The 16,858-nt window shown below is 40.0% G+C and overlaps 1 protein-coding gene across 1 annotated transcript in view; it reads left to right on the top strand.

The window, feature by feature from the left end:
• Window positions 1-16,858, top strand: part of PRKN (parkin RBR E3 ubiquitin protein ligase) — a 1,229,863-nt gene that overhangs the window by 444,270 nt on the left and 768,735 nt on the right. The window contains exon 4 of the mRNA XM_058534026.1: window positions 12,333-12,454. Within this exon, the coding sequence (XP_058390009.1) occupies window positions 12,333-12,454 (122 nt within the window). The remainder of the gene's footprint in view (window positions 1-12,332; window positions 12,455-16,858) is intronic.

Consider the following 16,858-nt stretch of genomic DNA (forward strand, 5'->3'; position numbering starts at 1 on the left):
TTCACAGGTGTTAAGAATGCAGTGGGCAGGGCACACACTGATGTGGGCTGGTCAGCCATCAGTGACCAGGTTAGGGGGGATAATAGAGCCCGAAACTAAACGTTTAAGGGAAAGATCTCAGCCAATCATTTTTGCTCCTTTAGTATGTGTCTTTTGCATCCCTTCTATGAACCAGTTACTAGGGTAGGTACTGTTGATTTCCTAGTTGTTTGCCAAGTTCTGAGATATAAATATGAAAAAGGCGAGGTCCTTCTCCTTGGAAAACTGTGGTTCCACAAGGGACGGAACACATACAGTACTTACTATAAACCTAATAACAAATAGAAGCCAAATGAACCACAAGCTGAGTTGCTGTGAGGGAGGGACATCCCCTCTGCCTGTTGTAGGGGGAAGGGGAGGTGCGGCTTCTCAGGGACCTAATTTTTGATACTTGACGCAGACTTTACAGGTGAGTGAGACTTCCTCATGGAGGGAACGGATCTCAGGCCAAAGGCGAGTGTGGAGGCCTGAGGATGCGCAGTGTGGAAATGGAAAATGGTTTGGTTTTGTTCCTGCACAGGGCAGTGGTAATCAGGTTTGGAAAGGTTGCCTGGGGAAAAATCAGGAGGGGCCATGATAGAGGATTTCAGCTATGAATGGCAATTTTTGTGATTATTTTTAGTGCCTGAATAAATAGTATATATTCTAGGAGTGTCGCTGTTGATAATGGTAAGTAATTTAAAATATTTCTATAGGAAAACAGTAGATACCTTTTTGTAGTAAGATACAAAGTGCAAATGAATGTTTTACAAAGATAGAACCAATACTTTTAACACAAAGTCCCTCGTCTGGTGCTCATTTTGGCTCTAACCTGGGGACCCTGGATGGCACGCCGTCACCCTTCTGTGGAAAAGTGCTGCTGTAGGTGAACAAAAGCTGGTACCTTTTTTTTTTTAAGTAGGTTGTACAATGTGTTTTTAGAAGATAATTCTTTGAGCAATTTGGAAGTTTCTTGCTCAGGAGGAGAGGGGAACAGAGGAAGGGCGAGTTTTGGGGAGGCTCTGGGGGCTAAAGAGGGCCTGAGTCAGCACGGGGACCACGGAAGGAGATGAGAGAAGAAACTTGGCAGTGTTTCTGAAGTTGCCTCCTGAGATTTAGTGAAAGATCGGAAGGTGCAGCTGAGAAGAGGCAAGCCATGGTTTGTGGTTTCCGGCTTGGCCATCTAGGGGAATCATGGTCTGAGAATCAAGCCAGATAACACCTGGGATACCCAGGGTACAAAGGTTCCAGATAATGAAGCTGAAACTCAGTGTGAACAGAGTTGGAAGTCACAGAATCTGGATGTTGAGTTAGCTCCACCTCTGAACTTGCCTTCCCTTAATTAATGTGCCATTTGTTTCATCCACAACATTTTGAAGGGATTTCTAAGGTTTTTCCTGGGATCTTGATTCTATGAAATGTGTGTATACTGTGATACCTGAGACACAAAGAAAGCTCTAATTAGAGATGTTAGGGGACGATCAGGGGTGTGCTACCTGACAGCGCAGAGCAGGCTCCTTTTATTCTGGGCCAGATGCCTCCCTCTGTCCTTCTAAGGTCCGGGGGTGCCGAGAGCTGTGAGTAGATGTACCTGGATAGAATACAGAATTGTGGGAATGTGCAGCTAGATAATTTCAGAAATTGGAAATCGAAGAACTTTCAAGATAAAAGACTCTATATTAGAAGTGTGTGTTCTTATCCCCACTCTTTGAGTTTATTCTCCACTATTCTCAGAATACTAGGATCCTTCTCTGCAGCATTTGTTAGATACCCTATAAGGTGTGTACGAATCCATGTCAGAGTTATTCTTGGATTTTAAAGCTGCTGGGGGATCGTTGTGGTTATGTTTAATGATGTTCTAATATATTACTAGAGTGTCAAGCACACAGTGAGATTTCCAGCAATGTTTGTTGTGGATGTTATCAATGGATAGAATCTTGATAGGTTCCTAATATTCTCCCGTTTCCTTATGACCGCCGCCCCACTTCCTTTCCACCATTCTTCGCCTCCCCCAACAAGTCCAGCTCTTTAGGCAGACAAGATTTAAGTAAATTTAGAAGGCTGGGTATTTCCTAAGAAATTATAAATTTATTTCTCCATTTTTTTCCTACTGGTTTCCATTAAGTAATTTTTCCTCTTCTAAATTTCTCTAAATTTAGTTTTCCTTATACAGAGGTGGTGAGGAATATATGCTGGCCTGTGATTCTGTAGCATTCTAAAAGCGGGATTTTTTTTCTTCTCCGGGCCAAGGCAACGCCAGAAGGTAGCAAGAACACTGCTGTAACCTTCAGCACAGACCAAGTTAAAATGAGCTTGCCTAATCTCACCAGTTTCTCAATTATTTGATCAATCAATGGGATTAGTACCTAGCAGGGAAGACAGTATTCTAGGTCAAAGGTGAGGGTGGGAAGTAAAGACGAAACCACTGGTCACATAAACGCTGCCTTTAGGAGCTTAAAATCTACCTTAAGCATATAAAGCCGCTACAGAAGATGAGGTGCTGCAGTGTGATGCAGACATTAAGCTTGCAGAGACCTTAGACCAGGAGGGATGTGGCCCCTGAGCTGGGCCAGGGCTTATGACCAGGTCTTCGATGGGTCTTGGAGGGTCTTTTGAGTTGGGAGTTAATGTGGTGGAAAGATTGTCATGGTCCCAGGGTCCTAGAATACCTGCGAAGAGTGTTTCAGCCAGAATGTTACTAATGGGCACTTTTAGAAGCATACGTAATTCACAATATTATCAGCCTTGATTAAGAGCAGACAATAATTTTATCTTTTTTCCTCCAGCATGATGACATCATCCTACATTTCTAACTAATGACTGCATCACTAAAGAAAAATAATTCTTCTCATAATTTAGGTAGTAGAGATTTTATGAATTTAATGACCACTAAGTACTTTTTGAAATCAATATTGGGAAAGATCAGATTTATTAACAGTATATGTTTTGTCTTATCATTTGGTACAGGCAAAATAGGATTCTTAAAACATCAGAATTTATAAGAGGATATTTATTGGTAGTAGTGGAGATTGGAAATATTATACTTAAGTGAAATATTTATATGAAACTAATTATATTGGCTATCGTAGATTAAATAAGATGAAGAATGTGGGAGTGGGGAAGGTCACATATTGCTTGCTGTATTCTCTAATTGATGTCATTCTTCTGAGTGTTCATTCACTTAACAGGTTTCACTAACACTTAGAACATTTAAAATAAGGAGGTTTTAAAATTAGGTTTAAAATAGCAGAAAAAGTGTCACTTCTGTAAAAATAAATAAGAAATTCTATTGATTCTGAGATCATGCCATGGATTACCATTTCTTGGTATAACATCCAATTTTAGAATATGTGCTAACCCTTAAAAATGAGATTTACTTTTCCTTATTGATAGTTGCTGTACCTGCATGTTCTCGCTGAGTGCCAGTGCTGTAGAATGTTAATGGAAATTTCCATGAAGCCTTTAGGGCTGACTGAATGAAGGAAATGGGTGGTAAGGCTGATGCTGAAGCAGTTCGTGATTGCTGGCAGTAGTCCCTAATTGCCAACCTGTATTCAAGCACCACTTTTTAGCAGCCATTGGATCAATCCCCTGCAGTATTTAGTAAAAAACACCATCTGAGTCAAGGTTATCATCATGTGGTTGAGGGGCAAAAGGATGCTTTGCAATCAGAAAAACTTATATTCAAATCTCTGCCTACCTCTGTGGCTATCTTGGGAATGTCACTCAACCTCTTTGAGCTTATGTTCCCTCATTTATGAAATGGCAACGATCATGCCTATCTTTCAAAGAAGAATAAGCACTAATTTAAGCGAGTCTGCCATGAAAATAAAATTTTGGAATCCATTTTGAATCCTCTTCAATACCATTTTACAAACCACACAATAAATACCAATTTATATTTTGGAAATATTTATTTATTTATTTATTTTTATTTGTTTATTTATTTATTTATTTATTTTTGTGTGTGTGTGTGAGGAGGACTAGCCCAATGCCAATCTTCCCCTTTTTTCTTGAGGAAGATTGGCCCTGAGCTAACATCCATGGCCATCTTCCTCCACTTTATATGGGACATGACCACAGCATGGCCTGACAAGCGGTGCATCGGTGTGCACCCGGGATCTGAACCCGTGAACCCCGGGCCGCCGAAGCGAAGCATGAGCACTTAACCGCTTGCACCACCGGGCCGGCCCCTGGAAATATTTTATTTTTTTAAGTGCATTAGCCAGCTTGAAAATTTTACTCACTAGACTGGATCCATAAATTGTTTACTATTTCCATTCCTATTTTTTTTCTACAATCCACCTGTATCTCTTGCATAATAATAAAAAGTGATTCGTGGAAAGAAATGTGATTCTAGTAAACTTTAAATCAATTTAAGGACTTGCCATCATGGTTTATGTTCCATAATATCATTAAACATTTCATTGTGAAGGAATTGGTTGGGTTTGAAGCAATTTTAAAAGGAATTATACCTTAGCTGTTTCTAAAAATGTAGAGGTAGTTTTAAGACGGAAATAGTGTGTAAGAATCAACATTTATAAGAGCAGGAGAGTGGCCACCTGAGGAAGCAGGAGGACTGAGTGCTCACAGGTATGAGTACCTGGGAGTAACTTGAGTTCTAAGTTTTGGGCAGCAAATAAAAATAGCTAAAATGTATTGAGCATTCCCTGAGTATCAGACACTGTGCTGACCGCTTCATCTATATTATTCTTTTCTTTGGTGAGGAAGATTGGCCCTGAGCTAACATCTGTTGCCAATCTTCCTCTTTTTGCTTGAGGAAGATTGTTGCCAAGCTAACATCTGTGCCAATCTTCCTCTATTTTGTATATAGGATGCCGCCACAGCATGGCTTGATGAGCAGTCTGTAGGTCCAGGCCTGGGATCCAAACCCACGAACCGTGGGCTGCCGAAGCAGAGCATGCAAACTTAACCACTACACCACCAGGTTGCCCCCTATATTATTCTTTTTTAAATCCTCACAACAGCCCATGAGTTGGTACTATTTTCATCTGTATTTTGCAGATGAGAAAACAGGCATGGAGGGTCAATTGATTAGCCAAAGGTGACAAGGCAAGGCTAGGGTTTGTCCTAGAGGACGTGTCCTGGGCTATAGAGATTTTATTTTGAGGAAATTGTACACAGTCATCTGTAGAGTCAATAATTTCTTCCATCTAAATTTGAGTTATGGACATTCATTCAATGTTTTGAAGAACTACGACTTTTCTGGCACCCACCTTAACTATCCCCTGCCAGTGTCCATTTCCGGGAAGAATAAGCAACTGGACTTATCCTGGTTGGCTTTGAACCTGGTTATTTATTTAAACCTAATCCTTAAATTATGCTTCATTCTACAGTTTTTCCTTGGGATGGGAGGTTTGGTTATTACATTCAAGATGAATAATGAAAAAGTAAATTGGCAACAACAACAACAAAAAATTAGGCAAAGGCATTAGCTTTCATCAGCAGTTTTTACCTCACCAGATGAAATTATTGTGCAGATACATTAATTAAAAACCCTAGCACAAAAATTGAGAATTAAATTGTAACTTTTAAAGGTAGAGTCTCCTTAGAGATTACTAAACATGTTTTAAAAGTGCATGCACTGGATGGATGGTTGTATAATTGAAAGTTGTTTATAATACGGCATTACCTTAGTTACTCTGCAGGAGTTAAGACTGGGGCTTGTTAAAAGCATGGAAGTGTGGCTGGATTCAGTGGGGTGTAACAACCCATTGGATGAGGATTGAAATAAAAAATTTTATGTGTAATACCTGTCCTCCTTTAGAGAAGTTCTGCTTATAAATTTTCAGAATTCGGTTTTTTTCCACTTATTCAATTACATGAAGTCCTATATAAAATTTTTTTTAATATTCTTTCTTTTTTTTACTTTATCATACTAGCCATTTTTGTGATCTTAAGATAATATTAATGTTATTATTCCAGATAGGATATGCCAATATTTTGAAGGATGTCTGAAGTTAGTCTAGTAAGTTTGGCTGGTGGAAAGATGTTCTAAATATTTGGTAACGGTGGCTGCATTCTATTTTATATGGATTTTGCCCTCATGCTACCATACCTGCTACAACTTTCGCATCATTTAAAACATAGGAGAATTTATTGACCTAACAAATATTTATTGAGTGTTTACTAAGTTCAAGGAACTGTGCTAGCTACACATGAAAAAGGGTGAAGTGTTACATACAGGGAGGTTATAACAATATGAAAGATATGACAAGCATACAACAAATGTGAGGCAGATTTATTTTTTCAGTAATTTGCGTTAGGTTGGAGCGGATATGATCCTCACCTTTTTGATGATGCAAAGCAAGGTGTCGTGCAGAAGAGATAATTCTGGGAGTCCACAATGAATGGATTTCAAGTGGAACTGCTTTAGACTAATTCAATATGCATTGTTCAAACTAGAATTAATGGATTGTTTCAGATCAGTATAAGAAAAAATGGGTTTATAAGGATGAGCCTGCTGGCCTTTAGAGATAGTAGTGATTCTGTTCATCTGGTGTATGTTTGTTGTGCACCTGGCTCACGAGGCATATATTCTAGCAAATGTCAAGCACAGACTTAAGGACCGATGCCCAGAAATATAACAGCAAGAATTCTGGCAAATGTTGGGATAAGATTCTCTATGGCCTAGCTCCCTGTCACAGGATCAGGGGCACAGGTTCAGAAACTCTGGCCATGAGTCCATTCCATGGTGGTCTCATAGGAGTCAAATAAGACTGAGGTTACTCCCTAAGCTTCTAGAGGAAGGGGTAAGCTGAGAGAATATGGCAGGTTGTAGTGAATAAATGGAGCTAATGGGGCAGACGGCATGACATTCTTAGTATTTAAGACACAAGAACAAGGCTATAGTCACAAGGAGGCAGGAGAGCAGAAGCTGAAAATACTAAGTGCCAGGCTGGGCAGTGGGGGAGGAGTTGGATGAAGGCTGTGAAGGACACTTCATGTCAGGGACTCCTCCTTATTAGATGCTGCTTCTGTAGTGTTGGGACAGGTCAACTGTTTAAAGGGGACAAGACTAAGCTGGATACTTTCCTACTCTTAGATGTAATCATTTGGGGAGATATCTTATCCTTATGGGGAAATGGAGGGAAGAATTCTTAAAGGAAGTGCCCTTCCAACTGGATCTTGAATGTATGGGTCAGATTTCAAAGGTGGGATGGCAGTGGAGATGGGGCGATCATTGTCTAGCCGCACATCAAAACTTGTTCCACTTGGTGTAGGGTATAGGGGCATGATGGAGGAAGAAATGGGGGAGAAGCCCTGTTCTGCCTCTAACATTACAAAGTACCCAAGTCCCCACCCAACTCTGTCCTACCTCGCAGTGCCTCCAGTTCAAACCTTCCCCTTTCTCCTTCTCTCAGCCAACATTGTTTTCAAATTAGTGCACGTAAACGCAGGCTATTGTACTGCTCAGGGTGGCAAGAGAATCTCCCTAGTATTGTTATCTCCATGCCTGATGAAGGAGGGAGAGAGGAGTGAGACACATCAGTGTTATTTCTTCTCTTTTTCTGTGCTGTCCAATGTGGTAGCTTCTACCCACATACGGTTCTGTAAATTTAAATCACTTAAAATTTAAAAAAACAAAAAGAGTAGTTCCTCACCAAATTCTCAATGGGCACATGTAGCTAGTGGCTACTGGATAGAGTGCAGATGTAGAACATTTCCACGGTCACAGAAAGTTCTCTTGGGCAGCTTGTTCTACTTAATATTTTATTTTATTTTATTTATTATTTTTTTTGTGTGAGGAAGATCAGCCCTGAGCTAACATCCATGCCAATCGTCCTCTTTTTGCTGAGGAAGACTGGCTCTGAGCTAACATCTATTGCCAATCCTCCTCCTTTTTTTCCCTTTTTCTCCCCAAAGCCCCAGTAGATAGTTGTATGTCATAGTTGCACATCCTTCTAGTTGCTGTATGTGGGACGCCACCTCAGCCTGGCCAGACAAGCAGTGCATCGGTGCACACCCAGGATCCGAACCCGGGCCACCAGTAGCGGAGTGCACGCACTTAACCGCTAAGCCACGGGGCCAGCCCCCTATACTTAATATTTTAATATGCTCATGTGACAAATGTAACTTTAAATCAATTGTGTTTCTGCTGTTTTATAGTATATTGATACTGAATGTTATTTTACCTAGGTATAAAATATGTTAAATCTCACTCTCTCCCTAACCCTAGAAAACAAATTATCCAAGCAATTAAATTCTTGATTCTCTGTGACAACCAGTGATGGAAACTTCTGAGGTCAATGATAAGTTTTCATCTGAGTAAGAATGACTTTGCTTAAGTATTCACTTATCTTATTGAAACAACGTCTTCCGGTCATAAGCCCATTATCTAAAATACATAAAAGAAAAATGGAAACTGTGCACATTCTGCTGGCTTCTCAAAAAGCCAAAGCAAATAATATATATTCTTTTTAAATATGGGCTTTACTTGATATGTTGTGAATATTGTTAATGCTTTTAGCAATTGTTTTGGATCAAGAAAAGAGAATAAGGGAAAAAGAGAAGACTTGACTAAGGATTATGTTAGACAAAGTGGTAGAGAAAAACTAAACATAATTATAACATTTTATTGTTAGGGAAACCCAGTGGATACTTTGAATGAGCACAGTGACTCAAACTTTAGAAGGGCCCTGAACACTAACTGTGCTTTTAACTTCAATCCAGAAAAAAAAATGAACATCTGAATGAAATGAATATACTTTACTTTATAAAATCATTACATTAGTAGACTAACCCTCCTGGCTCATGATAAAATCATTATATAAGTTTATTGATGGGTTGGGGTGGAGGGAAAAACTTAATTGTCAGCAGGTTCTTCAGGACCGTTTGATAAAGCCATGTATATAAATATTAGCAATTTTATTTTCTGTAGCTCAAGCCCTACACAGTGGGTTGAATCCTTCATCCAATTTTTTTTCCAAAATATTTTCTGAGAAGTACACTTATACAAGATGCTCCGTAGAAGGAAGGCTTCTGAGGTCACATAAAGTTGGGGATGTGCTATGCTGTGTACTTCCTGTCTTATAGAGTCTGTAAAGTCCTGCAGTGAGAGGACTTGCTTACTTTGGCTTAACTTAGCATCACCTAAAATGATTTGACTAAAGAATCCCCGGTATTTTGGCTCGACAACTTTTAACAGCTTGCAAACCACTGTAGTGATCTGTAAGGTACACTTACCGTATACTTGATTAGTTTATGCGTAGAACAACTAAATCACTCAAAAAGCTTGATTTTTTAAATGAAAAAAGTCCATATTTTTAGGACGTTGAAGGATTTAAGGGTGTAGTAGCATGATGTCTGCAGCGTACATGAAAATGATTCAGTCCAAAAAAGCATATATGTGTAGTATATGTGTATATACATATATGTATACACACACAAACACAGAGGGTGCACTCAAAATATGGCAAAATGTTCAAATTGGTGAATTACAGTGAAACATATGATTTATAAAATTTTTGAAATATTTCTCTAGGTTTGAAAATGTATTACATAAAAAGAGGGAAATCTATAAACACCAACACAAGCTGCTTTGGTTATTTTGGGCAGTGAAGGGATTGCCATATTGAAGAGCCAATTAGGAGAGAAAAAGGATTTTAAGATCCAAACAGAAGTAAAAGTGAGAAGATTCATGTTATTGGCTGGAGACAGTTATACACATAGAGAAAATTTTTTTGAGTCATTCTTCATATATCCTTGCTGTTCCTTTGGGAGTTATGGCTCCATATTCCAGAGTCTGTACCTTAGACCCTTCCATCAGGCTACTGGGAACATGGCCCAATTACCAGGGTGTGTTTGTTCTTCTTCCTGTCCCATGCCCTCCAGACCTCAGCGTGACACAGAGAAGCTTGCCAACTTTAAATAGCGTTGTGTAGCCAAATAGGTGGGGAAGCCATCCGGAGAAGGGCATCTCAGGATTTGCCTGAAGCGCCGCCTGCTTGACCAAGTAGAGCCAGCAGCTTGAAATTTGTTGTAGCCATGACTGGCCTGACCTTGATCTTCCTTAGACTAGCTATTAATCCCCAGCTTGTGGCTGGCTCTGGGAAGCACTGTGTAATAGATTGCATGTCATCTTGGATGCTTCTAGGGCACAGACATTGGCGTGCAGTATTTTCTGACTAACTTCTCAAGGACTTCAGTGAAGGTTGTAGCACACAGAGGTGGAAGGGTGTCCCGGTCTTCAGGTTCTACCTGGCTATATCATTAGCTGAAACAGTATTGCAAATGTTGCTGTTGCCCTAAGGGAGAGAGAAGAGTCATTTAGTTTCCTGCGATTTCTGAGATGCTTCATTTACTATTATAAAACTGTTGCTAATACGCTCTTTCAACAATGCTGGTGTCTCTGCACCCCAGAGTCCCCTTTGTAAGCTTTCCCTTTTCCCATTTCTTTTCTTCCTCCTTCTTTTTTTTTTACTGTTTAACCTTTACAGTAGGTTATAAAAATTGTGAATTGGATTTGTTCATATTGCTGACACAGGTTTTAACAGTAAGGTCTCCTACGTCCTTCACTAAGCTCGTCTTAGTGCACATTAAAATTGTCACAGTTCTTGTGATTTTCTGATATTCCATCAGTTATTATGGTATTTCTATAACTTTAATATATGGTTCTCTCTGTTGCATTTATGATATACATAAAACCTTAAGAATATATTTTATGTAATTATTATATTTGCTAATAAAAATGTGATATTCATGGACTTGAGTATCTTGCACGTTAAGGCACTAAAGCTACAAAGTGATTATAATAGTTTTGTATCAATGCAAAATATATTTATATTTTATCTTTCCTTCACCCTGGAAGCTAAATATTACTCTCTGGAAAGTAATAATTATAAAATATATTGCCAATAAATGATATAATTATAAAATTTGACATTATTGTGCTTTACATTTTACAAAGTGTTGTCACCTACAATATTAGTAAAGATGGCTAAACAAATGATAATCCAATATGTCGATAGAGGCTCTTTTTGTAAATTAGTAAAACAAATGGATCTGCATAAGACTTTAGGATCTTTTTTTGTTTTCTCACTATTTTTATACAAGTGTTTTTTTTTGTTTTGTTTTGGGTTTTTTTGGTGAGGAAGATTGGCCGTGAGCTAACATCTGTGCCAGTCTTCCTCTTTTTGTACATGGCAAGCCGCTACAGCGTGGCTCAATGAGTGGTGTGTAGATCTGCGCCCGGGATCAGTACCTGCGAACCCTGGGCCACCGAAGCAGAGTGCTCAAACTTAACCCCTACGCCACCAGGCTAGCCCCTATACTAACTGTTTTTAATAAACCATATGTATTTGGGAGGCTGAAGGTTTTCAGTCATAATGATCACAAAACACTTAGTATTTATTATTTCTAGATGCTCTTGATGATAATAGTAAAATTTAAAAATTTTATGCCATGACCTTTCATGTAACCTCCACCCAGCAAGAAGTAACTTAAGGATGAAAAGAACTATTTAGTAATTTTAGAAATTTAGAAAAAGTAGTTATTCTACTGGTAAGTGCTGCTGAATGAAGTTAGTTCTTTGCAGAAATGGAAGTGTGAAACTATTCAGAAAGATTCCCCTAATTTACAGAATAATCGTGTCCCTGTATGGTGACATTCAAGAGAAATGATCAGAGATATTTAATTATTGAATTAGTGTTTTAGTGCAGCTTTTACTCTTGAAAATGTGTTGTTTGAATGGCATTTGTCTAAGCAGAGAACACTAATGAGATGCAAAGCACCATTTCTGCACGCAGCTGCGGGTTCTGTTAAGCCCCTCAGGGTTCTTGTCCCACTCTATGTGTGACTGTGTGTTGGAAAGTCTTCACTGAAAACCCAGCAAACTGTGATCATATCATTCCTTTCCGGAGAAATGGGCTGATATGTCCCTATTTTAAAAGGAAAGATCTGGAGCCTTCAAAACAGTGTACAGAAGCATGAAATAGAATTCAGGAGCACTGGTCTCCAAATTTCCAATAGTCTCTACAGTTCCCGTCGTTTTTAAAAACTTCTTCAGCAAAGAGTGCACTTAATTTCCCTGCCTTGCAAATACTCTTGGCCAGCTCTCTTGGCAGCAAGTTACTTACTTTGCTGAGTAAGTCACAGGGCTGTTGGCAAGAAGAAGAAAAGATTTTCACTCTTTTGAGCATAAAACTAGATTTTCTAAATTAAATGGTCGAATCCTCATTGGAATATTTAATGCACTAATGTTTCAAAATGCTCCTGAGGAGTTAGTTTTAAAATTTGTCTCAATTTGGATTCAGCATTGATTGGCTATTTCCTCTGCTTTTTTTTCTCCCCAGCAGGGAGACCAACCTACAACAGCTTTTATGTCTATTGCAAAGGTCCCTGTCAGAGAGTGCAGCCAGGAAAACTCAGAGTGCGGTGCAGCACCTGCCAACAAGCCACACTCACCTTGGCCCAGGTAAGGAGGTGCAGCATCAGCAGAGACTGCCCAGAAAAATGAAGGTGTATTTCCAGAGTTGCCTTTCTAGGTTTTAATCAGATATCACTCATTGTTGGAAATAAACGACATTCTTCTATGCGGTTGTAATGGTTAACGGTATCTGAGATAAGTTTGATTTAAAAATGCACTACTCTGTAAAAACTTAGGTGGTACCGGGCCATTGCCTCCATTTCTTTAGCTAGGGCCTATAGAAAGGAAGTAGAGGGAGACTGCTTATAACCAAAGGAGGTTCGGATTTGGTGGGAGGTTCTTTTAGAAGCAGTCACAAAGGATCCTTCTAAGATACTGGAAATGTTTCATGTCTTGGTGTGTGAGATGGTGGTTGTATATACATATGTCAACATTCATTGGACTGTTGACTTAAGATCGGTGCACTTAAGGTCGCTAAATGTAAGTTATACCTCCATAAAAAAATGAAAAGGAGGGGCCGGCCCCATGGCCTAGTGGTTAAGTTTGGCACACTCTGCCTCGGCAGCCTGGGTTTGGTTCCAGGGCGTGGACCTACACCACTCATCAGCGGTCATGTTGTGGCAGCGGCTCACATACAAAAAAAAAGTGGAAAGGAAAGTTGTACATCAACAAACAGTATGTATATAAAACAGGGGTCAGCAAACTCTGACCTGCTGCGACCTCTGCTTGGTTTTGTACAGTCTATGAGCTAAGAATGTCTTTTACATTTTTAAGTGGTTGGGAAACATCAGAAGAATAATATTGCTTGACTCGTGAACATTATGTGATGTTCCCATTCCAGTGTCCAGAGTAAAGTTTTATTGAAACGTGGCCCCACCCATTTCTATACATACTGTCCATGCTGCTTTCATGCCTTAGGCCAGGGCTGAGTAGTTGTGACACAGACTGGATGGCCTGCAAAGCCTGACGTATTTGCTCTCTGGCCCTTTAGACAAAAGGTTTGTTGACCCCTGATATAAAGCACAGACACAGCTAGTTCATGGCTTCAGTGTGATGGTTGTGTAGGATTTAGCTAAATTTGACATGGATGTGAATGTGCATAGGGGCGCGGAGGCATTCTGGTCAGCGCGGTGGTGAGAGCACAGCCAAGGAGGTATAAAAGAGCAAAGAGCTTTGGGGGCGATTAGGAGCTGAAGTGTAGACAAGTACCCCCATTACCACATCAGTGATGGGGTAGAGCATTTAGATTTTATCCTGCAGGCGATGGGGAGCCACAGCAAAATGTTAAAAACAAAGGCAATGTACAAAATGATGTTTTAGAACTATTTATTAGTGTTGGAACAGTTTGTCATTGGGATTGAAGTTAGTGACAGATTGAAAGCAAAGAGGTTAATTAATAAGCTATTCATATGGTTCATGGGTAAGGAGCGGAGGGCCTAGATTTGGGTGGTGGTCCCATAGAATGGATATAATGGAGCTCTGTGGAAGAACTGGAAGGATGCACTGAGTAAAGGAGAAGTCATGGATCCTTGCCTCATGCCTGGGGAGAATGGTGGAATTACTCCAAAATGTAATTCAGGGGCCAATCCCGTGGCGTAGTGGTTAAGTCCAGTGTGCCCCTCTTTGCGGGCCCTGGTTCATGTATTCAGATCTCGGGCTCTAACCTACACTGCTCGTCAGCCACACTGTGGCAGCAACCCACATACAAAATAGAAGAAGACTGGCAGAGATGCTAGCGCAGGGCTAATCTTCCTCAGGCCAAAAAAAAAGAGGAAGATTGGCAACAGACATTAGCTCAGAGCGAATCTTCCTAACCAAAAAAAAAGGAAAAAAAATATAATAATTCAATGTTTCACTATAATACAACATTTCAGCTACACCGGGAAGTCCACTTAGGAAGACAAATCTGTGAATGATGCCTCAGTTTGTCCTGACCCGTTGGAGTGGACCTTTTTCTGGGTACAACAGTACTTGTTGTACTGTCCTAAAGTCCCACAGAAGTTTTCCTTCCATCTGATTCTCCTTTCTGCCACTAGCGTTTTCCAATGCAATAAATAGCTCTTCTGTTCTTTTTTTTTTTTTTTAATAATTTTATTTATTTTCCCCCCAAAGCCCTAGTAGATAGTTGTATGTCATAGTTGCACATCCTTCTAGTTGCTGTATGTGGGATGCAGCCTAAGCATGGCCGGAGAAGCGGTGCATCGGTGCGCGCCCGGGATCCGAACCCGGGCTGCCAGCAGTGGAGTTCGCGCACTTAACCGCTAAACCACGGGGCCGGCCCCAGCTCTTCTGTTCTGATCCATACTCTAGTCCTGATTGCTTTAGACGGTGGATGTGACCTGTTTATACTAACTTCCAATTGTTCTCAATAAAAACAGCAATAACACATTATTATTGAACTCCAAGCTTAATTCTTTTCATGCATTATCTCATTTAATTATTTCATAACACTCTGAGTTAAGTACTATTAATAGCCCTATTTTAGATTTGATAAAAACAAGGCTTGAAGAGATTAAGAAAACAAGAGCTTATTAAGTGTGGACTAGAGCTTTGAACTGGGCCGTGTGATCTAAACCTTTAAGCTCTACAGTCTCCACTTTTACTGCACAGATATGTTTACACTAAGGGTCAGTGATCAGATAAGTGATTTAAAAATTAGGTCAGATGTAAGTCTTCGCTGAGGATCATGGTGGGTGGGAGAGGCCCGAGGCCCACATACCGGAGGCAGCTCCTGCCAGTTGTTAGCAAGTGGTGTGGGCGGGGGCTCAATGTGGCCAATCTTTTATGTAATCAAGAGAAACCATAAATATGGAATTTTACATGAAATTTCTCATTTAAAAGTATCCTCCATGGGGGCCGGCCCCGTGGCTTAGCGGTTAAGTGCACGCGCTCCGCTCCCGGCCGCCCGGGTTCGGATCCCGGGCGTGTACCGACACACCGCTTCTCCGGCCATGCTGAGGCCGCGTCCCACATGCAGCAACTAGAAGGATGTGCAGCTATGACATACAACTATCTACTGGGGCTTTGGGGGAAAAATAAAATAAATAAAAATAATAAAAAAAAAAACAGTGTTCTCCATGGGGGAAAATAGAAAACAAACAGAAATGAAGAACAAGCTACAGCATCTGTCTAAATGTAGCAAACCAAAGTAGAGTTTTGTAGTGGTTAAATGATAACATTAATATTAGGGGCTTAGCAGAGCCTGGCGTGTAGTAAGCGCTCAGTTAAAGCAAAGTATCGTCAAGAGGTGGTGTATGTGAGCTTAAAGCAAGATGGCTCTGGAGCCAGACAGCCTGGGTTAGAATCCCCTACTTTATTACTTCCTACCTATGTCAACTTGGGGACATCTGCTACCTGGGATAATGATATCTATTTCTTATTTGTTGTGAAGATTAGTTATACGAATAGTACTTGGAGTGGTAGCTGAAACATAAATACTTAGAAATCTTACATGCTTTATTACTGCTATTTTGTTATTACTATTATTATTACTGTTATTATTATTCACATATACTTACTATATATATGTAAATACACACACCCATACAGACAGACACACTTATATATAGTTTACCATGAAATCAATCTGGCTTTGGCTGACTCCTTTCAGAGAAGCGAAAGCATCCCCACTCCCACCCTGTTCATCCAGAAGCCCTGTGATGAAGTCACATCATCCTGCTCACCTGGACCAGCACTTCCTCCGAGGGATGATCTCATCCATCCAGTGGTCTCGGCTCTGCCCTGTTTCAGGTGTCCACTCCCACAACCACCCTGGGCATTGTCAGTTCCCAGAACTGCTCCATGTTTGATTATTAAATTCAGACATTTATTTCCCCTACATTATTTTTTGCTCTGCACATCATTGACCCCTATCTTAAGTTTTTCTAGAACTAGCCAGTCTTTCCTCTCATCATTTCCTCCCTGACAGGCCAAAACTTCAACTACATTTTTATAGATATCATTAAATTTCTATTCCACATTCTATGCAATCGTCCCTTTGTCCAAATTCCAAAAGTCTGTAAGCCTCATAAGATCAGATAACCTGTTAGTTTGGGTCCCTGGTTTATTTTCAACACTTTGCACAGCACCTTGGCCATAGTGGGCGCAAAGCTAATAACATTGAGTGAATGGCATCTGTATTTGAACTTTCACACATTGACTCAATAGATCCACATGCTTTAGAAATTCTATTTGGCATTTTCTAATCATATTAAGCATAGCAATTATGATTGTTTTCCCACAATTTATTGAGTTCCTTCCTTTCATTTATATTCTGGTTCTTGTATTTTTCTTTAATTCTCATGACATACACGTAAAGTAGATATTATTATCCAGTGTTTTTAACAAAGAGACTCCAGGAGGTTAAGTAATGAGCCCAAAGTTACATGGTTAACAAACATTGGAGCCAGGAGTGAAAAATCTCTGTGTTTCTCCAGAGCACTGGCCTTTTCT

The sequence above is a fragment of the Diceros bicornis genome, chromosome 39 (assembly GCF_020826845.1).
Source record: "Diceros bicornis minor isolate mBicDic1 chromosome 39, mDicBic1.mat.cur, whole genome shotgun sequence".
NCBI lineage: Eukaryota > Metazoa > Chordata > Mammalia > Perissodactyla > Rhinocerotidae > Diceros > Diceros bicornis.